General features: G+C 42.6%; 1 protein-coding gene, 1 long non-coding RNA gene and 1 other non-coding gene across 10 annotated transcripts in view; 1 reads left to right on the forward strand and 2 right to left on the reverse strand.

Annotated features, from left to right (window-relative positions):
* Positions 1-26,561, reverse strand: part of NOS1AP (nitric oxide synthase 1 adaptor protein) — a 312,797-nt gene that overhangs the window by 207,342 nt on the left and 78,894 nt on the right. For 7 of the 8 annotated variants that reach the window (XM_063795865.1, XM_016931086.4, XM_009436718.5 and 4 more), the window contains exon 2: positions 24,850-24,921. The exons of the other annotated variant lie outside the window; for it this stretch is intronic. Coding sequence is in view for 6 of the 7 variants with exons in the window: in XM_016931086.4 (XP_016786575.1) it covers positions 24,850-24,921 (72 nt within the window). In the remaining variant the exon portion in view is untranslated. The remainder of the gene's footprint in view (positions 1-24,849; positions 24,922-26,561) is intronic. 8 annotated transcript variants of the gene reach the window in all.
* On the forward strand, positions 4,168-11,544 carry LOC112205865 (uncharacterized). The gene is made up of 2 exons (XR_002939955.3): positions 4,168-4,677; positions 10,968-11,544. It is a non-coding gene; the product is annotated as an uncharacterized LOC112205865 (long non-coding RNA).
* Positions 22,232-22,344, reverse strand: MIR4654 (microRNA mir-4654). Its single transcript, NR_106639.1, has one exon. It is a non-coding gene; the product is annotated as a microRNA mir-4654 (primary transcript).

A 26,561-nucleotide genomic window follows, 5' to 3' on the forward strand; every position in this document is an offset into this window, starting at 1 on the left:
AATTGTTGTTTATCTAGCACAGCATGACAAATAAGAACACAGATTATAAAACCCCACAGCCTGCATTTGAAAGCCAGCTAGCCTGCTTCCTAGCTGTGTAACTCGGGGCAGGTTACTCAACTTCCCTGTGCCTTGGTTTTACCACCTCTAAAAGAAGAATCGTTTTCATATCTATTTCGTAAGATTTTTATGAGGTGTAAACAAGCTAATATTTGTTAAGGAACTAAAAAAGGGTGTAACATATGATTAAGACTATATAAATATTTGTTACATAAAATAAATACCCAGTAACTACGAGATACACAGTGGTAGGAAATTCATGCAAAGAAAGGAGAGATGCCACACAGGTCCAGGAGATGAGCTAATGACAAAACTGTTATCAAAATTTTTCAGCCAAAAAAGAAACAGTATACATAACCACCAACACCGCCCCCCCCAACCCCCACCAAAAAACCCCACAAACAAACAAAGCAAGAATGATAAAATCCTGGTAATTCCAGGACCTGAGTGATAGGTATAAGACGGACTAAACTAGTCTTTTTACTTTGGTGTATGTTTGACAATGCTCGGAATGAAAACAGTTTAAATCTAAATAGGCCAGCACAGGCTGAGCCTCCAGGAAGTATAAGAGCACCTAGGCAAGGCTACAACTTTCACACAGAGAAAGAAGCCTTTTTCTTCCACTGTTCATAAACTGACGGGCAACCCTGGTGAGCTGAACGAGGTGCTTCTGGACGAGCCCTTTCTAGCTGGGTGGATGCCACCTTCTGTTATATGCTGGTCTCCAGAGACGGCATGACGCAGTGGGAAAAGCTCTGGCATCAGGAGGGATGAGTGTAAGTGCCAGCTGTCACTTACTAGCTACCTAGCCCTCCTGTGCCTGAGTCTCCTCACCTACAAAATGGAAGGCCCTACTTCATAGGGTTGCTAAAAGGATTATTAAATAATATATTAGCAACTAGCACCATGTTTGGTGTATGGCACATACTCAGTAAACATATTTTTAAATAAAATAATACAAAACTAATCATACTCTTAGCAAGCACATCATTCAGCAGTCACAGTCTTTCACCTTTATTCAAATGGAATGAAAACTTATGTCCACACAAAAACCTGCTCACAGATGTTCTTGGCAGCTTTATTCATAATTCCAAACCTTGGAAGCAGCCAAAATGTCCTTCAGTAGGTGAATGAATAAATCAACTGTGGTGTATCCAGACAATGGCATATTAATCAGCACTAAAAAAAATGAGCTATCAAGCCATAATAAGACCTAGAGGAATCTTAAATGCATACTACTAAGTGAAAGAAGCCAATCTAAAAAGCCATTCATACCTACTGTATGATTCCAACTATATGACATTCTGGAAAAGGCAAAATTATAGACAGTAAAAAGATCAGTGTTTGCTAGAGGTTGGGAGGAGGAAGGCATGAATAAGCAGGGGACAGAGGATTTTTATGGCAGTGAAACTATTCTGTATGAAACTATAATGGTAGATACATGTCATTAAACATTCGTCCAAACCCACAGAATGCACAACACCAAGAATGAACCCTCATGTCAATTATGAACTCTGAGTGATAATGATGTGTCAATGTAGGTTCATCAGTTGTAACCAATGTGCCATTCTGGTGTGGAATGTTTAAAGTGGGGGACATTGTGCATGTGCAGGGGCAGGAATATATGGGATCCCCAAACTTTCCATTCAATTTTGCTAAAATTACTCTAAAAATAATGTTTACTACTTTTTTAAAAAATAGAAAAATCACATCATTTAGTTAAAAATGTTTAAATAAATTAATGTAAACTTCAAAATAAATAAGTAAATAAAAAGAGTAGGCAAACTCAGTATATAACTACAGGTCAGAGAGCTGCCCCACAAACTGAAGTGTGGGAAAACCAGGAGACTGAGCTACACTGACCCCAGACCCATGGCTGGTTCCCTTCATGCCAGTGGCTGAAAGACTCCGCAGCTGACCTACCTGGCAAAACAGACACCACCACAACTCACCCCAAAGATCTGAAAGGGCCATGCGTGGGCCGGCCTCTCTCCTGAGTCACACAGGACGAATCACTCTGTGTAACAAACACTCTGGTTTACTGGCCTTTACTGCCACACCAAAGTCACGTGAAAACTGCTTTCAGGAATCAGGGTTAAGTTCCTAATTAACACAATGGCGTAATCCTTGGGGCTCAGCTAAGCCCTGACTCCAGGGCTATTCCAAATCACATAATCCACCCTCCTCCCCCATATCACCTCCTGGATTAAAATTTTTAAAGTTCTCAGCAGGAAGGGTGGTCAATGCTTACCACTTACAGGCAGAGAAGAAAACAGGTCAGTATATGGGCAGCTCAGCAGCAGAACTACCAATTTTTAGAGTGTGCTGACATTGTCCAGGTAGAATTGAGGAGGTAGATGCTGAAAGGCAGATACTCAAATGAGGCAGATTCTCCTAGGCATTTATCCAATTAATTTGAAAGCTTTTGTGCACATAAAAGCCTGCATATGAATCGCTATAGCAGCTTTATTCGTAATCATCAAAATCTGGAAATAAGATGTCCTTGAATAGGTAAGTGAAAAAACTGTGGTACATTCATATTATGGAATACTGTTCAGCAATAAAAAATGAGCTATTGGCTGGGCGCAGTGGATCACAACTGTAATCCCAGGCCAAGGCGGGTGGATCACCAGGTCAAGAAATCAAGACCATCTTGGCCAATGTGGTGAAACCCTGTCTCTACAAAAAATACAAAAAGTAGCTGGGCGTGGTAGCACGCGCCTGTAGTCCCAGCTACTTGGGAGGCTGAGGCAGGAGAATTGCTTGAACCCAGGAGGCAGAGGTTGCAGTGAGCCAAGATCACACCACTGCACTCCAGCCTGGCAACAGAGCGACACTCCATCTCAAAAAAAAAAAAAAAAGAGCTATTATGCCACAAAAAGATATGAATGAATCTTAAGTACATACTGCTAAGTGAAAGAAACCAGTCTGAAAAGGCTACATTTTCTATGATTCTAATTACATGGCATTCTAGAAAAAGCAAAAATTATAGGGATAGTAAATAGACCAGTGGTTGCCAGGGGTTTGGGGATAGGGTTTGGGAATTAAATAGATGAAGCACAGTGGACTATTTGGGGCAGTAAGATTATTCTGTATGATACTGTAATGTAAGTATAGGACATTAAGCATTTGTCAAAAACCCACAGAACTTTATAGCACAAGAGTAAACCTAAATGCATGCAAATATTTTTTTAAAAATCATTGAGTGGGAGGCCAAGGATCCCAGGATGGAATGTAAAATGTGACCCCCAAAAATCTAAATGTATTACAAATGTATGAAATAATCTCACTGAAAAAGTGAGACAGTAAGGTGCTAACAGAAGTTATCTTAGAAATCAGTGGAGTCTGTACAAACTAATGGCAAAAAGAACTGTACATAAGCACTGTACTAGAGCTGAAAAATTGTTTCCAATGGGGGTATGGGTTAACGATTCTGATACTACTGTATGCGTACACTGGAAGTGAACAATTAAGCAAATGGGTGGTGGTAGCTAGGTTTCTAACTGCTTGCGGGGGATATTACAGATAAGCAAGGGAGGAAGCTAGAATGATTTATGTAATATGGATCAGAATTGCAGACATCACTACAAACTCATGTTTGGCTTAATATAGATGGCTACATATAGAAATATTCATGGGTATTTGTATATTAAAGAGGTAGCATACACACGTATTTCATTGCTCTATCTGCTGAGAGGGCCTAGATGCAAACACATTCCAGCAGCAACTAACCGACCGCCCCCACCCCCACACCTCCGATCCTGCTATCTAACTCCATGCCTTCAACAAAAGGAGTCAGGGCTCTTTGCAGAAATGCTGGATTCAGGAAATACACCAGATGAGCCTGGAGTACTGTGTAGTGCCAGAAAGTTAAAACGTGCTCAAAACAACAAACAATGATGGGGCAAGGGGATACAAGAGCCAAATCAAACAGTTTTTAGCAGCCACATTAAAACAATTTGTGCAATGAAATAAAGAAGTACTTATAATACAAGGTATAAAACAAATATCCATGATTCTTTACTGATAAAAATAAATAAATGACTGAATAAAGCAATAAATGGGAGAGGACAGACAAATCTATGCAAAAGAATTCCAAATACTTGACATAACTGTTTTAACTGTTTTAACTCTTTTAACTGCCTTTAAGGAGGTAGAGCAAAACTTTCCACTCTGTAAGTGCATGTAAGTGCAGACCATGCATAAGGACTTTTTTTTCCCCCCCAAAAAGTACTGCATGGAAAGAAAAACAGTAACTTTACAAATACTATCTCAAGCCAGGTGATCAAGGTTAACATCAACAGTGATAAGTCATAATGATAGTATGTACCCTTCAAATTATATGATGAGAATGCCATCTTACCTCTCTGTCTTCCTCCCAAAAACATACTAACCATGAGGAAAACATCAAATTCCAGTTAAAGGAGATTCTACAAAATAGGCCTGACCAGTAATCTTCAAAATTGTGAAGATCACCAAAATTGTCAAGATCACCAAAAATCTGAAAAACAGTCACAGTCCAGGGGAGCCTAAGGAGGATAAGAACTAAATGTGGTCCCAGACAAGATCCTGGAACAGAAAATGAACACTAAGGGAAAACTAAGGAAATATGAACAAGTATGGATTTTAGTTAATAAGAATATATCAATATCAGTTCATTAATTCTAACAACTGTACCATACTAACATTAGATGCTGATAATAGGGGAAGTTGGGTGTTGGGTATGCAAGAACTCTCTGTACTGTCTTTGCAATAATTCTGTAAACCTAAAACTGTTTTATAATAGAAAGTTTTTTTATTTTTTATTTTATTATTATTACACTTTAAGTTTTAGGGTACATGTGCACAACGTGCAGGTTTGTTACATATGTATACATGTGCCATGTTGGTGTGCTGCACCCATTAACTCATCATTTAGCATTAGGTATATATCCTAATGCTATCCCTTCCCCCTCCCCCTACCCCACAACAGTACCCAATGTGTGATATTCCCCTTCCTGTGTCCATGTGATCTCATTGTTCAATTCCCACCTATAAGTGAGAACATGTGGTGTTTGGTTTTTTGTCGTTGCGATAGTTTGCTGAGAATGATGGTTTCCAGCTTCATCCATGTCCCTACAAAGGACATGAACTCATCATTTTTTATGGCTGCATAGTATTCCACGGTGTATATGTGCCACATTTTCTTAATCCAGTCTATCATTGTTGGACATTTGGGTTGGTTCCAAGTTTTTGCTATTGTGAATAGTGCCACAATAAACATACGTGTACATGTATCTTTATAGCAGCATGATTTATAATCCTTTGGGTATATACCCAGTAATGGGATGGCTGGGTCAAATGGTATTTCTAGTTCTAGATCCCTGAGGAATCACCACACCGACTTCCACAATGGTTGAACTAGTTTACAGTCCCACCAACAGTGTAAAAGTGTTCCTATTTCTCCACATCCTCTCCAGCACCTGTTGTTTCCTGACTGTTTAATGATCGCCATTCTAACTGGTGTGAGATGGTATCTCATTGTGGTTTTGATTTGCATTTCTCTGATGGCCAGTGAGCATTTTTTCGTGTGTCTTTTGGCTGCATAAATGTCTTCTTTTGAGAAGTGTCTGTTCATATCCTTCGCCCACTTGTTGATGGGGTTGTTAGTTTTTTTCTTGTAAATTTGTTTGAGTTCATTGTAGATTCTGGATATTAGCCCTTTGTCAGACGAGTAGGTTGCAAAAATTTTCTCCCATTCTGTAGGTTGCCTGTTCACTCTGATGGTATTTTCTTTTGCTGTGCAGAAGCTCTTTAGTTTAATTAGATCCCACTTGTCAATTTTGGCTTTTGTTGCCATTGCTTTTGGTGTTTTAGACATGAAGTCCTTGCCCATGCCTATGCCCTGAATGGTATTGCCTAGGTTTTCTTCTAGGGTTTTTATGGTTTTAGGTCTAACACGTAAGTCTTTAATCCATCTTGAATTAATTTTTGTATAAGGTGTAAGGAAGGGATCCAGTTTCAGCTTTCTACATATGGCTAGCCAGTTTTCCCAGCACCACTTATTAAATAGGGAATCCTATTTAATAAATGGAGGAGAGTGGAGGACAGCTGTGGTGGCTCACACCTATATTTCCAGCACTTTGGGAGGCTGAGGCAGGCAGATCACCTGAGCTCAGGACCAGCCTGGGCAACCTGGTGAAACCCCGTCAAAAATATTAGACGGGTGCAAAAGTAATTGCGCTTTTTGCCATTATTTTCAAAGGCAAAAATGCAATAACTTTTGCATCAACCTATACAAAAAATTAGCTGGGCATGGTAGCACCCACCTGTGGTCCTAGCTACTCAGGGGGCTGCAGTGTGCAGTGGGAGGATCACTTGAGCCTGGGAAGCAGAGGTTGCAATGAGCCAAGATTGCGCCACTACACTCCAGCCTGGGTGACAGACTGAGACCCCAACACAAAAAAAAAAAACCTCCTATTGAGCAAGGGTGAACTTGTGTTTGGTTAAGAATAACACTCAACTAGCAGGCAGAGAAGTTTGCTGCCTGAATAGCAGAATCTCAAGGCTCAGTCTCAACATCAGCATAGTTATTTAAATGATTCATATTTAAATGATTCATGACCATCCATTGGTTAATCTATGCAAAACCTTGAGATGAAAACAAACAAACAAACAAACAAAAGCAAACAACAACAACAAAAAACCTTTCCTCACCTGACAGAAGGGAAAGCACATACATATACCAAAGAGTTGGCTGGGTCACAGAAAATAGTGATATATGACAATAATCTCCAATGACCACCTGCTGACATTCCACTTAAACCACCCGCCTCATCAAGATTATTCCTGTAGGCCACTAGTTTGCGATGTTAAGTAATTTGGCAACACAGAGTCATGGCCATCTAGAGGGTTTCAATAGCAAAGCCATCATGTGGACTTGGGGCACACCCATTCACAGGCCCACATCCCCCACTCCAGACCGGGATAGCCATTCTCTTGTGTCAAGGGATGATATGCATATAGAAGAGTCTCTGTGACTGCCATTTCTCAAAATTCAGACAAAGCCAAGATGCTCATAATGTATGTTTCTACTGCTACAGCTACCCTACCACCCACAAAATGTGAAAATTTAAGATGTGTTCTTCTCCAGTATAGGCTCAACAAGTTTCCTCTTTAGTTGCCATTTACTGGTGGGTGCTTGGGTCTCCTCTTGTCCCTCTCCCCACAACCCGTCATGGGTTCATCTGAACTTGGACTTCTGGTTTGCTTTACAGAGAGGTCTTACTGGTGATGGGTAAAAGATAGTGGGTAGGCTGAGTAAGGCCTGGGGAAGTTTCTCCCACTGAGCAACTCAGCATCTTCCCATCTAATACCATCAAGCATCTCACTGGCTGAAGCCCCAACCTTGGGGCTGCTAAGTGGCTTTCTTGGGAATGACATCTTTCCATTTAACGGGTTAAGGTGGCTTCAGGAGGAAATATATGGCCTAAAAAGGGTGGTATGGGAGAATGTCCTCAGCTTTCCTTTATTGCACAGGGAGATTCCATGAAAGGAGAAAGGCTGGCACAGCTGGTTGTTCTATGGCCACGAGGAGAAGCATGACAAGAGAGAAGAGATGCCACTAGATGAAAAGAACTCTGCAGAGAAGAGTGGAGGCCCAAACTGGGAAGTTAGGTGAGAGGAGATGAGTTCAGAAAGAGAGGCTGGAGAGCCTGATGAAAGACCTTAATAAAGGGTGAGGGCCTAAGAGCTCACTTACAGGATCCTTAGTCCCCAAAGGCTCCAGGTTCAGGGGTGGGGATGGCTGAGACAAAGATTAGACAATGCAACTTTAGCAGGAGTGAAGACCAGTACAGAAGCAAAGCACAGGAAGAAGCCAGCCACTGAGGCAGGAAGAGATGGCTGAGAACTGGACCAAAGTGGAAGCAGTTGAGGCAGGGAGACATATGATCTAGGAGATGCAGGCAGAATACAAGACCATGATGAGCAGCCCCATGACACCAGGGTTACATAACCCTTTCCAATAACAGCAAGGGGAGAGAAAGTCATGTGCCATTCCTTATAAAGCAGGAAATTAAAGCAGAAAGAACAAACGACCTGAATTCTAGCCAGAACTGCTGCCCTGTGGGATCCAGAGCAAGCCACAACCTTTTCATGCCTCAGGTTCCTTCCCAGAAAAGGAGCATGAGGATCTTGATCTCTGCACCCTCCCGCTCCATCCCTCTGGGTAAAAGCCTTGAGTCACACTTGGAGTATTTGCAGCAACAATGCTGAGTGTGCTGGGATCCAAGTACAGTGACCAACAGCCCCTGTGTCTTCCCCAGCATGTTGGCATCCCAGAGGCCCTGGACCCCACCCCAAATCCAAAAGCATGAACCCCAAGCCTCCCTGCAGGATGAGCTCCACCCATTTAGCTGCCTGTCTCTTCTGTTCCTTGGTTTCTTTTCTTTTTTTTTTTTTTCTTGACGGAGTTTCACTCTTTGTTGCCCAGGTTAGAGTGCAATGGCACAATCTCAGCTCACTGCAACCTCCGCCTCCCTGGTTCAAGCGATTCTCCTGCCTCAGCCTCTTGAGTGTGGGACTACAGGTGCACACCACCATATCCGGCTAATTTTCGTATTTTTAGTTTTTGTATTTTTAGTCGAGACAGGGTTTCTCCATGTTGGTCAGGCTGTCTCGAACTTCTGACCTCAAGTGATTTACATGCCTCAGCCTCCCAAGGTGCTGGGATTACAGGCGTGAGCCACCGCGCCTGGCCTGTTCCTTGGTTTCTTAGCACTTCTCCTTTCTTTTCTTTTCCTACTGGCCCATTCTAATTTCCTCCTCTTCTTCCCTCTCCTTGTTTTTAAACTAACCTATTCCTGCTCCCCTATATCTCTTAACTTCAGTACAACTTTTCTTGATAGATATGTATTGAGCAAGTAGCTAATGAAAGAAGCTATGTGGCTTACTAGTTGAGAGCCTGGATTCAGAAGGCCCAGGTGGACCCCCAGCTCTGCTGCTTGCTACCTGGGTAGCCTTAGGCAAGTTACTCAGCCTAGATCTCAGTTACCTTATCTGTAAAATGGGGCTAATAACAGTACCTCCCTCCAAGGGCTTTTGTGAGGATCAACCAAGATGAATACATGTATAGTGCTTAGAATAGAACTGGCATGTAGTGAGCACTCAAGAATATCAATTATTACTACCCCAGGCACTGAGCTGTATCCTCTGGGGGACACATGTGACCAACACAAGGTCACTGCTCTCAGGTAGTGACTCTGTTGAATAAGAATAAACAACAATCATAAAAACAATTATAACATAAAGTGAGCTAAAATACCTGAAGAGAAATACAGAGAGGGTGTCTGAATTCAAAGGGGTGCACTATAGGTGAGAGCAATCAGGGAAGATTTCGTAGCAAAGGTTTTCATTTGAAATGGGCTTTGAAGAACTGAGACCATACAGGCAGGAAAGGGAGGGAGGAAATTCCAGAGAAAGTGAAAAACATAAAGGCAGAATGGCCAAGTGAATGGGAAGATTGTAAGAAATTCAGTGTGGCCAGAGAACTGGGTTTCTGCATGGCAATCATAGGAAATGAGTTGGACAGGCACAGTGAAGCCAGACTGGGAGGCCCCTGACCGCCCGCTGAGATTCCATATTTCATTCACAGGCAATGAGGAGCCACTGAAAGTTTTTGAATAGAGACATGATGGACCTCATGCTTTAGGAGCTGGTTCAAAGTGGCATGCTGGGTGGACAAGAGGAGCCCTCCAGCTCTACCAATGCACAGTCTCCTCTGTGAGGACAGATGGACACATGCCATGTGCATACAGTAGTACTGCATGCACACTGAGGAGAAACGCCTCTCCAGAGACAAGGGTACTGGATTCTTAAAGCAGCTGTCTGAGTGCCCAGCTAAGCAACTAAATGCAGGGGTGTGTGGGAATGCATTTCTTAAGTGAAAATCACAAATCAATATGATCTCTTTCAATAAACAATTCAGCTACTGACTCCTCATCAGCCACCCCCGGCAGGGTGCAGTTGTTAAATTTAAAGGCAGCCAAACTCTTACTTCAATTAAGTGTCATCCCTACTAAATGAAGACCAGATGTGCAAGCCAACAAAGAAATCTAATCAAGTTGGAAGAAAGGATTTCTGTAAAAGAGAAAACCAGGGGAAGGTGTGGGATTGGTCAGAAAACAGCAGATGCTGAAGAGAAAAGTCAAGCCAGGGCTCCAGATCAAATAGGGTCATTTGGCAAGGAAAGGCAGAGAGCTGCTGCAAAGCCCATGCACGGAGGGCGCTCATCTGGAAATGGAACTGTTAGGCAGTTAGAATCCCATCAATCTTTCAGAAATCCCCGCCAAGGGTGCAAGACTCTTTATTTTAACCTCAAAGTCCAATGCTTAGAAGATTTCCCAGCATGGCTCTCTGAGGGAGACGGAATCCTTGGATGTCTCCTCATGCCAGGCAGAGCCAACCCAACCCAAAGCTGGCCTGGTTTGGGTATTCAGGCCTGAACCAAGCCAGACTTCACTTCAATCCCTCACCACCTCAGCCCCTTAGGCCTCTTATTTAATAAGGAGCAGTGACTTACTATATTATCGAAATAACTTTTTGAGGCTTGAAGGCTCTCTTCTATGTACTATCTTTACCAGGACCTCATCTTAGTTTTTCAAAGGAGAAAGAAAGGGAGGAAGGAAAGAGGAAGGGAAGGAGGAAGAAAGAAAGAGAGCAAGGGAAAGAGAGGAAGAAAAGGGGAGAAGGAAAGAGAAACACACCCCCCTGCCCACAAGCCTCAGCACAATGACAGCTTGTGCATCAATTGCGCATGGATTTCTAGGCCTTTGCCCTTCCAAGTGAGCAGGCAACCCTTGCCAGGGACCCTACTGCCACATTCTCCCTCTGAGCAGCCTGACCCTGTTTATCAACTGTTTCCACAGCTGTAGCAGCTGATGTCACAAAGCCTGGCTGAGGACCAAAGAGAAACAGGTTCATTTGGAAGTTCGTATCTGAGCAGACTGGCTCAACCAGAAGTCCAGAAAAGTGTGGACCAGCTTCAACAGGACAGCACTAACACAGACTACTGCAGTCTCTGCACAGAGAGGCCTAAAGGAGAGGTCATAGCAGTACTCTGCAGGTAACACTCCATTTCCAACGAGCAGAGAATCCCAAAGGAGGTGATTTAGGGATGATCTCCATCAGCCCTAGAGAGGGATCGTCGTGGTCAGGAGACCCAGTTTTAGAGCCCGAATCCTGGCCATTCATTGCCTATGTGACCAGGTTACTGAGTCTCCTCTTCATAAAGTAATTATGAGGATTCAGTGAGTTGCTACAGGCAAAACGCTTAGAACAGCGCCTGTTATATAACAACTAACATCAATGTAGACTTGCTATTTTCACTGGTATTTTTTTTTTTTTTTTTTGACTAGCCACTTAAATTCTGATGTGTCTCATGTTTGGTTATTAGTGTCACCTAAAAGAAATAAAACCAGTTCCTTGTTGCTTTTTTCCATGAAATGGCTTTTAGATTCATACCTCTGAAAAACTGCAACAAGTCAAATTTTAAAATATTAACAAGTAACATATGCCCGGAGCAATTCAAACTGTCTCCCTTCCCAGCTCTCCTGGATCAGGATAAACAAAGACCCACTTGGGTCCACAAGTCACAAAATGAAGCCGCAGAGGATGGGATGATTGTCAACAACACCCAATATGAATGAGGACTATGTCTTAGCGGCTCGGGAGAGACCCCCTCAGATAGCAGGGCTGCCCCAAGGACGGCCTGAGCCTGATGAAGGGAAAGGAAAGGGGCAACTGACCTCCACAGGGAAATGGGCTGCACAGGCACCTCCCTCAGCCCCACAACCACCCTGGCACCAGGGCCAGGCGATTATGTTGAGGAAGTCCTGACCAAGCAAGGAGTCAAACCGGGGACTCCCCGGTCCAGAGCCCAGCTCTCTCCACTGTGGCCTCTAGAGGGGAGGAACCTGCCTTATCCTGGGCTCAGGCAGCTGAGGAGAGAGGCTGAGTAAAAAGGAAAAGACCATGAATGACTGTTCACTGTAGGAGAAAGGCTAGATGTACACTCCACCTATTTAATAAGCCCTCAGGTGATGAGAGGATTAACAGCTGCAAAGAATGCCAAATCCTCTCAGGATGGTTAGTGGTTAAGGAGACAGGTAAATTGCTAATATTACATGAACAAGGGTGATTCCAACTGGTTAGAAAGCAGGGTGAGCTCGTTGTGAAGAAGCGATTTGTCATTTCTACCATAAACCTTCGTGCGGTTAAATGCCTCTCCAGGGAGGCAGAGACTTAGTGCAGCAGGAGGAGAGAGTAAGGAACAGCAGCTGCCCCATTATTTTTTACATTCATTAAATGCAAAAGGGCTGGGTGGTGAACAGAATACCCAGAGGCAGCAGGGCTCTGCTCAGTAGTTTTCAACCTGGACCTGATGGATTCACCAGATTCAGCCACAGGGCACCCGCATTAGTAGGCGAGGAGCTTCCAGCCAGCAAAGGATCCTGACCAAAAGGGCTTGAGTTGCCAATTCTAGCTGCCTTCTGGGCCCAGTCACCATGCAACAAGGATGTGGAGAGGAGGTACAGGTGTCCACTGGGTATATACTATGGGCCAGGCACGGTGCTAAGGACGTGACACCCATTATTGCATTTACTTCTAACAGGGTTGACATTGTCCATTTTACAAAAGAATTGACAGTTGAGTAATTCACCCCTTTGCTGTCAAGATGAGTGTCAGAGTCCCTGCCTTCAAAAAGACAAATACACTGTGATGCATGCAGAAACAAAGGTCTCTCTAGAGTATAATGGTAACACAAAAGAAGAGAAAACTACTCTGCCGACATCAGGGAAAGCTTCTAGAAGGGATGAAAGCTCAAATAGGCTCTGGAAGATAAGCAGAAGTTGGGCTGAGGTTTGAAGAGACAGGCTTCAGCCGCAATGGGAAGGGAGTGCTTCCCAGGTAGAAGGAAGAGCAGGAATAGAAGTGGCCTCAACAGGACATACTCAGGGTACAAGGCACAGCGGACCTATAATATGCTGCTGTGGCCTCAGGTGCCAGGCAGAATGCCATGTGCCTTGCTCTGAGTTCAGACTCCAGCCTGGAATCACCACATGGTTTTAAGCAGGACAATGCCTACAGAATCATCCTTATACAGATGAGCCAGGCAGCAGTGTGGAGGATGGTGGGAGGGCACAGCCAAAGGCATGGTGGCAGTCTGGAGGGCACTGCAGCTGTCTATGAAACACAACAGTCTGGGGCTGCACTGGTAGGAAGGAATAGGGAGAGACACGATTGAAAAATATTTAAGAGGCACATCTGTAAGGGTGACCTAAGCCAGGGGTAGTGACAGAGAAGAAAGATGACCCTGAGGTTTCCAGCTTACATTCTTGAGTGGTCAAGATGTCTTTCCAAGAGATAAGGAAATATGAAAAACAAGTGCATGTTCTTTTTCAGGGCAAAAAGGAGAGACTGCAGAAATGATAACTTCAGTTTTTTGATATATTGAATTTAAGGTGCCTTTGGGATATCCAAATGGGAGTGTCACACAGAATATACAAGTCTCAACCTCCAAAAAGAGTTTCATAAAATCAAATAATGGCCTTATTTACATCTAGTGACATACACTGCCTGGCAGTGTTCCCAGACTAGAGAAAGGCACAATCAGGGACACAGACAATGCTGCCTGGACTGACATTTGGTTAAACAGGGACAGTCGGCATGTTCTTGTAGGATCTCTGAGCCAGACGTAAGCAGACTGGAGTCTTGCCTTGGTTCCATACCACAACCATACCACGTTCAAGCTTAGAAGTGAATCCTATATTCCCCACTTACCACCTCTGCGAACTATGGCAAGTTATTTAACCTCTTGGTACCTCAGTTTCCTCATCTGGACAATGGGATAATTATTACACCTACACCACACACAGTTGTTATAAGGATGAAGTAACAAATCTTGTTAAGTGCTTTGCGTGGAGCCTGACACAGTAACAGCACATAGTGCAGTCTGTACTCAATTCTGGTTAATGTTGATAAGAACAACAATGTAATTAGTTTGAGGAAGTCTTTTTTTTTTTTTGACAGAGTTTCGCTCTTGTTACCTAGGCTGGAGTGCAATGGTGCAATCTTGGCTCACCGCAACCCCTGCCTCCTGGGTTCAAGCAATTCTCCTGCCTCAGCCTCCTGAGTAGCTGGGATTACAGGCATGCGGCAACATGCCCAGCTAATTTTGTATTTTTAGTAGAGACAGGGTTTCTCCATGTTGGTCAGGCTGGTCTTGAACTCCCAACCTCAGGTGATCTGTTCGCCTTGGCCTCCCAAAGTGCTGGGATTACAGGTGTGAGCCACCACACTGGGCAAGGGAGTCATTTTCTTTATGTGACCCTTACCTGTAAAATAAGGATAACGCCTGCTTTTTATGGGATTATTGAAGACTAACATTAGATGACAGTGGATATGAAAATTCACTTAAACAACTAGAAAGTGCTTCATAACTGAGAAATCAGGGCCTTTCAGCAGGAATCAAAGAGGTTTGCCCTCCCAGCAGATCCGATCGTCAGTGTGTGCTGCCATGGCTTTCCATCCTTGTCCTATAATATGCTGCTTTTGGCTCCAAGAGGAAACTTGCCACACACCAGACCCTGTGTCATGTGCTGAAGTACCAAAAGGTCACAGAAGGGAATACTATTCAGCCATAAAAAGGAATAAACTTTTGATACATGCCACAGCATGGATGTACCTTAGAAACATTATGCTTAATGAAATAAGCCAGACACACAAGGACAAATATATGAGATTTCACTTATATGAGGTTTCTAGGCTAGGCAAATTCATAGAGATGGAACAGAGGTTACCAAGGGCTAGGGGAAAACAGAGCTATTGTTTAATGGGTACAGAGTTCATCTTAGGAAGGATGAAAAACATTGGGGTATACATAATGGTGATGGATACAAAGTATTGTGAATGTATTTAATGTCACTGAGTTGTACACTTACAAGTGATTAAAATGATAATTATGTTGTGTGTGTGCATATACATATGTGTGCCATAGAAGTCATCCAAACAAAGAGTAGATGCTCAATGCAACCTGTTGCCAACACCAAGAACATGAACCAAAGGGTCCCTAAAGGGTGGTTAGTGTAGTAGCGAGGAACTGACATTCTGCATATTGTCCTATTACAATGGATAAACACTGTTGGCTTCAGAGGACTCCCAAACATGAGGTGTGTCAGTGCAAGAAACTGTGGACTGAGCTGGGCAATATCAAATCCTCCCGTGGAAACTCAATAACATCATTTCTTACTCTTGAGCATAAATGACTGTAATAAAGCAAAGCACCTTATTTAAAAGATAGCATCTGTTTTGCTTTGACAACAACTCCTGGCTCTTACTAACTCTTCTCTGCTGACAGATAATGCATTCAGCAGTTCTGCCCCAGTTTAAAAATCATTCCCAAATCACTTCACTTCCAGAGCAGAACCAAACTCCTCCTACTGAGTGACTTTTCAGTCTGGTGCAGATTCAGGAAAAGATAAATGTATTTTCCATTATGTATTCAGTAGGTACTTAGCAAACCAGATTCTCCTGAGGTGTGAGTCCTGGGAATAAAATCCTAGAAATAATCTACCACTCCCTCAAGCTCCCAAGTCTCTATTCACACTAGCCTTCTTGCCATTTCTTGAACCTGCAAAGCCCATTCCTGCCCCCCAGGAATGGTGACCTGGGGCACTTGCTGACCTCTGTCTGGAACATTTCCTCCAGATACCCACACGGCTCACTCCTCTTTCCATTCACATCTCTAGAGACTCAAGCGTCATCAGAACCCAGAAGCCTTCCGCAACAGTCTGTGCAAAAGAGCACCCACCCCTGTAAACTCCATGCAGACAGGGACTTTGTTTTGTAGACTGCTGTATCCCCAGAGCCTCAAAAAGTATTGGCTCAAAAAGGGAAGTCAATTTATTTTTTCAAATGAGTGGGGAAAAAAATTAGGTCCTGCTGTCTAGGCACTGCTCTTTATATTGATGAGAATACCTTGCCCCCTAAGAAAGCATTGATTTGTTTCCTTTGACTGAGAAGAAGACAGTTCTAACCATTCCATCACACGCTGCTCAATCCCTATCAAGTGTTTTCTAAAATTTAATAAAGTCTGGGCCTCTTTTAAAGAAAAAAAAATTGGCAAAAACCCAGTGTTTAAATGAATAAATAATATGTGGTATAGCCATGCTATGGAATGTTACTCAGTAATAAAAAGAAATGAAGTACTGATACATGCCCCAATATGGATGAACCTTGAAAACATTACGCTAAATGAAAGAAGCCAAATACCAAAGGCCACATATTGTATGATGCCATTTAAAATGTCCAAAACAGGCAAATCCATAGAGACAGAATGTAGATTAGTAGTAGTCTGGGGCTAGGGGTGTTGGGGAATCAGGGATGATGGATTAGAGGTATAGAGTTTCTTTTTCGGGTTCACACCCCAAAAATGTTTGAAAATTGATTGTGGTGATGGTTATACAACATTAAGAATATACTAAAACTCACTGAATTGTATATTTAAATGGGAGAGTTATATGGTATGCGAATTATACCTCAAAAAGCTGTTACCCAAAGAAGCGTTCCAAATGATGTCTGTTACATCATTTAAATATGTAAAGCATAAAACTAGATATAAATTACTTACAGGGTTTACACAAATTTATAAATTAAACACAAATTATGTAACCAAAACAAATTAAGAATGTTAAAGTCAGAGAATACTTTGTCTTCGTAACTGAAATGATATCACTGCTCACAACAGGAATATACAGTGACTACCTGCCCCCAGTTCTCTTGGGTTTGGCAGAGGAATACACAGGGTGATACTCAGAAATTTGACAGCCAGGATGGTACAGTCCCAACAAATCAGAAAAGACATTGAGAGTTATCAGGACAAACACTAGCCATCAGCAACTGCAGAGGCTGCCTCAGGAACTATGGCTACATATCAGCCCCGCCTTCAGTACCATGCACCACGCACTAACTCCATTTTTCTGCTACTTTCGTCTCTCTATTCCAACGACCGCAAAAATCTTGATTCATAACTCATGACTGTGCAAAGTGCAGTCATGTGTCCTTCACCTTATTAGAATTCATTATATATAAAATTTTCTGTTATTTTTCTTCAGGGCATAACCCTTACAGAAGAACTATTTGATGGCAACACACGTAGAAACAAGCAGACAAACACAGCTGTGAATGATAAACTCGAATGACAGTGCTCAGGCAGACAATGGCCCTTCCAACAGTCCAGAACAGGCTTATTTTATCTTGTTGTCATTAGGATCAAATGAAAAACAAAATCTTAAAATTCTTATGGAGAACTCTCAGACACTTGAACATACATTCCTAAATTCCAAGAGAGCCACAGAATCCATTCTGAGAAACACTGATGTACTGACTGGTTAAAAATAATAATTGCCCTAGAGGCAACTGAATTCATGTATTTAATAATAATAGCTAACATTTAGCAGGTGCTTATGCGTGCTTGGCAGCCAACATATATGGTTTTCTGACCCCAATGCCCTGCTCCAATGCACAGTAATTAGAAAGGAATAACCAGCCTGGGCAACATAGGGAGACCCCATCTCTACAAATAATTTAAAAAATTAGCCAGGTGTGGTGGCACATGCCTGTAGTCCCAGCTACTAGGAGGGCCACCTGAACCTGGGACATTGAGGCTGTACTGATCCATGATCATGCCACCACACTCCAACATGGGTGACAGAGCAAGAGCCCATCTCAGGAAAAAAAAAAAAGAAAGGAGGCAAAGAACTATTATTTATGGTTCATAATCCACATGCTAGGCACTTCACTCAGTATGCTGCATGCATTCATGTATAACTGTAAAATACATGTGCCAAGAGGACATTATCCCAATTTTCCTGATGATTAAAGAACAACTGATAGATTAAGAAATGTGTTCAGTCATTTAGCTAGTAAACAGAAGAAACAGGATTTGAATTTAGTTCTTCCTGATCCCAATACTGGAGTACCCCAGTAGGGGGTGGAATCTCTCCAATCCCTGCTATGAGCCTAACACTCTAATCCCATTATGGTAGACAGACTCAAAGCCCCCCAAAGAGGTCCATGACCTAATCCCCAAAACCTATGAATGTGTTACCTTACATGACAAAGGGCACTTTGCAGGTGTGACCAAATTAAGGACCTTGAGAAGGGGAGATTATCCTGGATTACTGGGGAAGGAAGAATGAGGAGGGACCAATCTAATAACGAGGGACCTTATAACCAAAGGCGATGGAGGTGCAGGAGAGTCAGAGTCAGAGAAAGAGATGTGAAGACAGAAAGCAGGGGCCATAATTCAGGGACATAATTGCCAGCACTAAGGATGGAAAGGGGCCATGAGCCAAGGAATCTAGGGAGCCTCTGGAAGCTGGAAAAGCCAAGGAACAGATTCTCCTCTAGAACCTCCAGAAGGAACGCAGCCCTGCCAACTCCTTGATTTTAGCCCCATTTTGGACTCTGACCTCCAGAACTGTAAGTTTGTGTTAAGCCGCTAGGTTTGTATTATTAAATAATTTGTTACAGCAGCATAGGACATTAATAGAGCCATACTAACACAGTGAAACAGAGGTTTGTGTGACAACTTCAGCTGTTCTGAGGTAGGCTTGCCAACTCTGAACTTAGGATGAAAAGGAGAACAATGACAAAGGAGTAAATGGTGCTGAGGGGGGCCACTTAGGGAGAAAGTTATAAAAAGGGATAAAGCGACTCCTGGACAAAGCCTCCCAGAGGAGGTGAAATATGGATTTCAGGGCTGAATGCATGAGACCACGTGCCGAAGCGTACTGCTGGTGGGTAAGGAAACACAAGTGCAGACAGGCGGCACTCACAACTCCAGTCGCTGCCTCCATAAAGCCACCTGTCCACCAGTCCCTGGATGTTCTCCTAAGAGCATTTCAGTTACATTCTCCCAAGAGAGCATCCAAGGCCATTTTATATTTTTCTGTTTTTGTTTTTCTTGAGAGAATTTCTGGAAGAGTTGGCAATTCTGGAAGAGGGCTACAGGGAGAGGAGGGCTTGGCCATTTTCTGGTCACCGGTGCATTCTGTTCAAGGCCAAGACCAACACCACTCCAGAGTGCCACACTTGAGAAACCAAGTCACTGTTAAATAGGAAACTCTGACTCCACACTGGACCATTTAGAAGACCATTTGCAGTGGGGCCAAGTTTTTGCCCAGCCTACAGCCAGAGGAGCCACCACAGGAGACCAGATACCCCTGAGTGTCATCTGGCTACAGCGCATATCCCTCCCAGGTTTGGTCTGTATTGGCCGCCAGAGGCTGCACCACGTTTCGACTGCAGGGATCTATCCCCTGGTTTAAGAGCAAGAAATCAAGTCTCCAGCCACACGGACAGCACTGAAAGCCCCCAGTTCCCACAGCAACAGTGGGTTCCAAAGGTGAAGGGGTCAGGAGCCACCCAGTGACATGCTGGAGCTGGGCACTGCAGCCCAGCTCTCTCCACACCAGTATCCTTAAAAAAGCTATAGAACCCGTCAAGTCTGACTTGAGTGCAGCTGTCTTCCTTCCCCAGAACCCCCTTGGTGGAGCCTCCCCAGATTTCATGGGTTTAAGCTCAGGTGGTTATTAAGTAAGATTAATTTTCTCAGTCACTCAACAAATGTTTACTGAGCACAGATGGGCACCATGCCAAACATTGGGAATACAGTTGCTCTCAGTGCTACAAAAAAGAGGGGTGTGGTGCCACAGAACATGAGAGGACAAGATGACCTAGGTAGGAAAGGCCTCCCCAAGGAAGGGATGTTTGCACTGAAACCTGAAAAAAAGGCGCTAGCTATTAAAAGGGGCTAGATGAGGCAGCTCAGTATCTCTCAGGGTATTTATCTGCATTTATGAAATGCTTTGAAACCCAGAGGAAGGCATAAAAATGATACCAATGAATATAAATAGCACTTTATGGTTTATAAAATGTTTTTCCATGCTTCATCCCAGATTCAACAATAGCACTAGAGAGACAGAACAAGAAATTTCATGCTCTGCCTTTTATAAATGAGGAAACTGAGATTAACAGCAGTTACATGCCTCACCAAGGTTATGAAGTCAAGGAGAAGACTCAAGTCTGGCTCTCATTATTCCTCATTGAGAGCTCTTTTCACTACATAGTACTGCCTTCCCAGGAAAGCTAAAAAGTTAAATGACAGATTGGTGTCCATATTTACTAATGCAAATCATACCAAACATCTGGCTGCTGGACTCACCTATTCACACAGTTGGACTGACAGTGCAATGCCAGCAACCTGGTTTCAGCATTACCAGCCACCCTGCACCTTCAACCAGCAACCTCCAAGCAAGCGGCGCCAGTGTCAGACCAATCCCCAGCTCAAGGAGAACTTCCCTGAAAACTTTGTGAATTGTTCTAAGTTATACAGCTAAAAGAAAATAAAAATATGTTTCAATTTAAAAAGGAGCCATGTTCCCTCTTCTCTCACTTTCCCCTTCCTTTTCCAGCTGGCAACTTCTCAGACCTTTGGATCCTTGGTAAACAAAGAGCGAGCAGGACAACCATCCTGTAGTTCTGGGGACTGTCCCTTAAGCTTCCTTCTTGTCTGGGTCATTGTAGAGATCAGAGAGTAATATATGGAAAAACCTAATACCAAGGAGTTGGCACAGAGAGGGGGAAGTACCAGATCTGGAATCAGAGGCCTGCAGTTTGGTCTTGGTTCTAACACTTAGCTTCTACTCTCTGGTAAACAATAAACAAGGAAGATATGATAGTAATGCAAAATGATAGTCATTATGGAAAACAGTATGGAGGTTCTTCAAAAAAATTAAAAACGGGACTACCATACCCAGCGATCACATTTCTGGGTATATATCCCAAAAATTTCTAAGCAAGATCTCAAAAAGATATTTACATACCTATGTTCATTGCAGCACTATTCACAACAGCCAAGACGTAGAAGCAACCAAAATGTTCATAGTTAAATGAATGGATTGTTTTAATGTGGTATATACACACAATGGAATATTACGCAGCCTTAAAAAGGAAGGAAATCCTGTCACATACTGCAACATGGATGAACCTTGATGACATTATGCTAAGCGAAATAAGCCAGTCAAAAAAGGACAAATACTATATGATTTCATTCATATGAAGTAGTCAAAATCACAGAAACAGAGAGTAGAAAGGTAGTTCCCAAGGGCTGGCAAGAGGGGGAAGGGGAATTGTGTTTAATGGGTATAGAGTGCCCATTTTGCAAGATGAAAAAGTTCTAGAGATCTGTGACACAACAGTGTGAATATACTTAACACTGCTGAACTTCACACTTAAAAATAGTTAAATTTAATGTTACACATTTACCACCATAAAAAATACTGAAAGCACATTAAAAAGGAAAAAAAGCAAAATACGCTCAAGACAGATAACATAAATTCAGAAAGACCATCAAGAGGGTGAGAGACCAAATGAGAAATAGAGAGAGGGAAGAGGAAAGCACCAGTGAAAAACAAAGTCCAGATATTTAGCTCAGAGTCCTCTCTGGGGTAAGGAATAGGAGTGCACACATCAGCTAGAGCCCCAGCTCAAAGAATGAATGGGGCACATCACACAGATCCCTTCACTCTGAATGCTTCTCTCTCTGGGAAACAGATGATCTTCACTGCCCATCAACTGTCCCTTTAGTGCTCTAGACAGGATCAGGGAGGTTGACATCTCACACACATGTGATCCTTATCATAACTGCTGTTTTCCAAGGTCTACCCACTGCTCCAGCCAAGCTGTAAGGCCTGTGTCTTCTGAACCCATCAGAACACCCAGCAACCAAAAGCCTGCCCAATGTTAGCCTGGCACCGTTCTACATAAAAGGACAAAGTCAAGAATAGTCCTTTACACAGAAATCCCATGCCCTAGTTCTTGACAGCTGTAATTACAGCCAACACAGCTTTTAAAAGGGAAAGAAGAAAAGAAAATAGCAGCCTGGACCTAGCAGTGAATTGAGGGGTTTAGGGTAAAACACATACCACGGCACTTGCTATTAATGGTGGCCAGTCTAAACAAGAGACTGGACAGCCAGACCAAACAGCTTTCTGGCCAATTAATTGCTCCCTCTAATTTAATGAGCTGCTCATTAAGCACTGGAAGCAGCACATAGGAAGGGAGCCACAGGAAGAGGCACATGTGCCATAAGGGCTGGCAGATGATGAGGGAAAAGGAGACTGGGGTCACATTCCAACCCCAGATGCCTCCAGATCCCACAACCAGCCAGCCCCATACCATGCCTCGGCCTTCCCTTGCTTCCAGGTGATGTTTTCCTGTACCTCTGTTTGTTCCATGAAGTTGTATCTCTGCCACTGGCTCTCTTACTGGGGAGGTCCCATGTCCCAGTTCTTTGGTTCCTCAGCTGGGGTAATGACTCATATTAGGGTCACAAAGAGCCTTCAGCAGGATTACAAATGGGCCAGCACAGTCCTGAATATGAATCCCAACTCTTCCTACTAACAGCAACTTGACCTAGAATTATTGAATCCACCCAAGGTTCTATTTCCTCATCTATAAAATGTAATAATAACATCTTCATCTAGAGTAGTTGTAAATAATAAATAAAATAATAAAATATTATTTCAATATTAAAAAGCCTAACAAAGCACCTGGCACATAAGTAGCTATTCCTAATAGTAGCTACTATTAACAGAGATATCACTTTCATAATGATAGTGATATTACTGACAACATATTCCCTATCTCTTCATCAAAAGTGAATTAAAAAGGGACTTTTTTTGGTTGAAACCCCAAGGACAGGCCAGCTGCAGGTCCAGTCCTTATCACAGCAGCAACCACAACTGTGGTGAAAGTAGCAGCCCATCCTAACAACTGTAACACCTCCAGATGTTCCCCAGCCGAGGCCTCTGTGCTTTCTATCTGAGCTAGAAGGTGAAAGAAAAGAAGAGGCCTGGAAACACTCGAAAGTTACATGTTCTCATGAGACTGAGAGAAGAAATGCATTCAGGCCACATGCCTGCCCCTTCCCAGACCTGCGAGACCCCTCACCCTACCCCTCTGAGCCTCAGTTTAATCTAGAAAATGAGGGTAACTGGTTCCCCACTTCACAGCCTGCTGTGAATGTTGAATGAAACAACTCAAGTGAAAGTGCTTTGAAGCTACTTCTTACTGTGTCCATGAAAAACAGTACTGTTGTATTTAATAGCAGTCTCAATAAATTTAATTTAACAATAAAAAAATGCTGAAATACTGGGAAGATCAAGGCAATGAAAAGATTTTATTAGGCTGATGAACTGCTCAGAGAAACAGCCCCAAGCATGCAAATTTTCTTCCCAACGTTGCTGTCATTGAACTCAAGTTTCTCTTGACCAGAGGAAGGATTGGCTGAAAGTAAAATTAACAAAGCAAAATGAAGCTACAGCATCACCTACATGTTTTTCCATTTAGGTGAGTAGATTATTCTACAGAACAATTATTCTAAAGAACAAACCAGGCTGCATCCAGGGATGACCAATCATGCCATCTCTAATGCCAATTATCTCTTTAAAAAAACACTTAAAATCCATTTCACCAATCCCAAACCTACCTTTGAAATGCACAAGTACAAGGTAATTTATTCTGTTCCAGTGCAGAGCACATGGACAAATTCCTTCACAGCTATCAGAAGAGAATTTGATTCTTGTTCAGTCTCAGCTTCATGTACCACAGAGTCAGAAAGCAACAAGTTCACAGACTGAACCATGTATACCAACGAGAATGTATACTGAACTTTCCGAAAGTAGACAAAATGGCAGAAGAAAATGCACTTACACTCCCGGAGCCTACAGCATCCAACCAATAAAATTTTGTTAAAATCTCACATTTACTCTTAAAAGTCCAAGTAAATCTTATATTCTATACCTCTCTCTCTCTCTATATATATATATATGTATATATGTATGTATATAGGCTCTATATAGATATATGAGCTCTCTCTATATATAAGCTCTCTCTCTCTCTATATATATATATATACATACCTATATATATATATGTATAAAGGCTTCACACTGTGTATGGACTCAATCCCAAACTCCTTCAGACTGAAGTTCAAACCATTTTGTTAACTAGCTCAACCCTCCCCATATAACACATCGCTTACCCACCCTCGAATGCCCTAATCAAGCCAATTTCTTTGTCCTCCCTTATCCAGGCAACAGTTCATCACTATACTATATCTTTGCTAATGTTATTTTTCCTATTTAGAGTACTTATTCCACTCCCATTCTATTCAAGAGCCACCGTTTCTAATAAAAGCTTCCATTATAAACATTATACAGGCTCATGCCTATAATCCTAACACTTTGGGAGGCCGAGGTGGGTGGATTGCCTGAGTTCTGCAGTTCGAGACCAGCCTGGGCAACACGGTGAAACCCCATCTTTTTGAGTCAATTACCAGATCATTACTAAACCTTTTCCCTAAAATCTTTGAATAAAAAAGAGACATCAGTCCCTGGCCAGTCACCACACATCATCAAGGTAACATGTATCTCAGTTTGAGGAGCTACAGGTCACAAGAGAGGGAAGATGGTACCACTCCAGCCATCACATCCATTTTAACATTGGCCTTTCATCAAGATCAAATGTTCAATTCAGAACAGCTACCTAGAGGGTACAGAGAGGAGGAGTTTGGGTTTGCAAGGGGTGTAGCCATCCATTTTGGCCCCTCCAGCCCTACCTAGAAGGGCCAGCAGCTAAGGCACTTGACTCCCCGCTCCACACAGTCCACCTCTGGCCACTCACCCGTATCCGGCGCATGGCAGCCACGATCTCCACCCTGCTGTTGGGCCTTGGCACGTCCAGGCTTCCTACGTACTGTGGGGGAGAAGCAAACACTCATTGAGAGGAGGGGTAGCAAGTGTCCCTAATCCCAGAAAGTTCCAAAGGGTAAAGGACTAGCTCATCTGCCCATTTTACAGATGAAGAAATTAAGAGCCAGCAGGGTGTTTTGTTTTGAGTCTGTTTCTAACTTTATAAAAAGCAAGTTAACCAGAAATTACTGCTTCCTTTTTTCATCTTGCTCTTAACCAGAGATCTGGTAGAGCACTGTGTCTAACCAAGCAGCCTTTCAAGCCAGAAAGCCTTGAGTGTGAAGACTCTTCCACCACTACTTTATGGCAAGGCAATTCACTTTTTTTGTCTCAATTTCCTCAACTGTAAAATTGGCTCTCAGTAAAGATCAAACAGAATAAAATGTCCTACACAAAAGTGATTGGCAAATATTAGTGCTCTCAAAAAAAAAAAAAAAAAGAATATATACCTTTTTTAACTAATGGAATTTCACTGATTGAGCCCTAGATTTTTTAGATACCTGACACATTTGATTAAGTTCCCGACTAGAGGAAAGAAATGAATTAATTTATTTAAAATTTTTTGAAGATGAATGCTTAATATGAGTACTTTCTTACTGTAAGCTATTCAAATAATGCAGAAATATGCAGCACAAAAGAATAAAGTCCCCACTGTAACAGTTGATGTACATCTCTCTTTGTGTACTGATGGGTATATATTCACAGACAGGAGGGAATTTGTTTTATGTAAAGGTTCATATTACTCACATTGTTCTGCAACTTGGTTTTTTGACTTTAAATACAACTAGGGCATCTCTCTATGCCAATGAATACAGGACTACTACATTACATATAATGGCTCCCCTACTGATGGACATGCTACGACACTACTACAAATTATACTTTTCATCTAGCCAAGTTTGAGCCCATCCAAGTAGCTCTAGAAGTAAGATTGCTGGATTCCTAGAAGTAAGATTGCTGGATCAAAAGTATAATCTTGGCTGCGCACTGTGGCTCATGCCTGTAATTCTGGTTCTTTGGGAGGCTGAGGCAAGGAGACCACTTGAGGTCAGGAGTTCGAGACCAGCCTGGCCAACATGATGAAACCTCATCTCTATTAAAAACACAAAAATTAGCTGGGTGTGGTGGCACAGGCCTGTAATTCCAGCTACTCGGGAGGCTGAGGCACGAGAATTGCTTGAACCCAGGAGGCGGAGGTTGCACTGAGCTGAGATCGTGCCATGGCACTCTAGCCCAGGTGATGGACTGAGGCTCTGTTTCAAAAAGTAAAAATTAAAAAGGTATAATCTCTAGATATCATTGCTTATAAGAATGAAACAAGAAAATAGGACAACCCAACACTGATTCATTGATTAAGCATCTATGACATGAGCGCCTTCATATACACCATCCCATTACACACTGATTCATTGGGACTTGCCTTTCCTTATTATACATAAATTACATAAAACAGCCCAAGGGATATACTAGAAATTAAGAGCCCAGAATAACTTAAAAGTCTACCCAAGCAAAGATTCCATTAAGAGTGAAGATAAGACTGCGACATCTGTGCGGGAAAGGGATGTCCTGTAGTTACGGGAAAAGCAAGTTTTTCCCGAAATTTGGAGCTGAGGCCTGACCCCAGTGAGGAGGGTTTCAAAAACT

The sequence above is a fragment of the Pan troglodytes genome, chromosome 1 (genome assembly GCF_028858775.2).
Source record: "Pan troglodytes isolate AG18354 chromosome 1, NHGRI_mPanTro3-v2.0_pri, whole genome shotgun sequence".
Lineage (NCBI taxonomy): Eukaryota > Metazoa > Chordata > Mammalia > Primates > Hominidae > Pan > Pan troglodytes.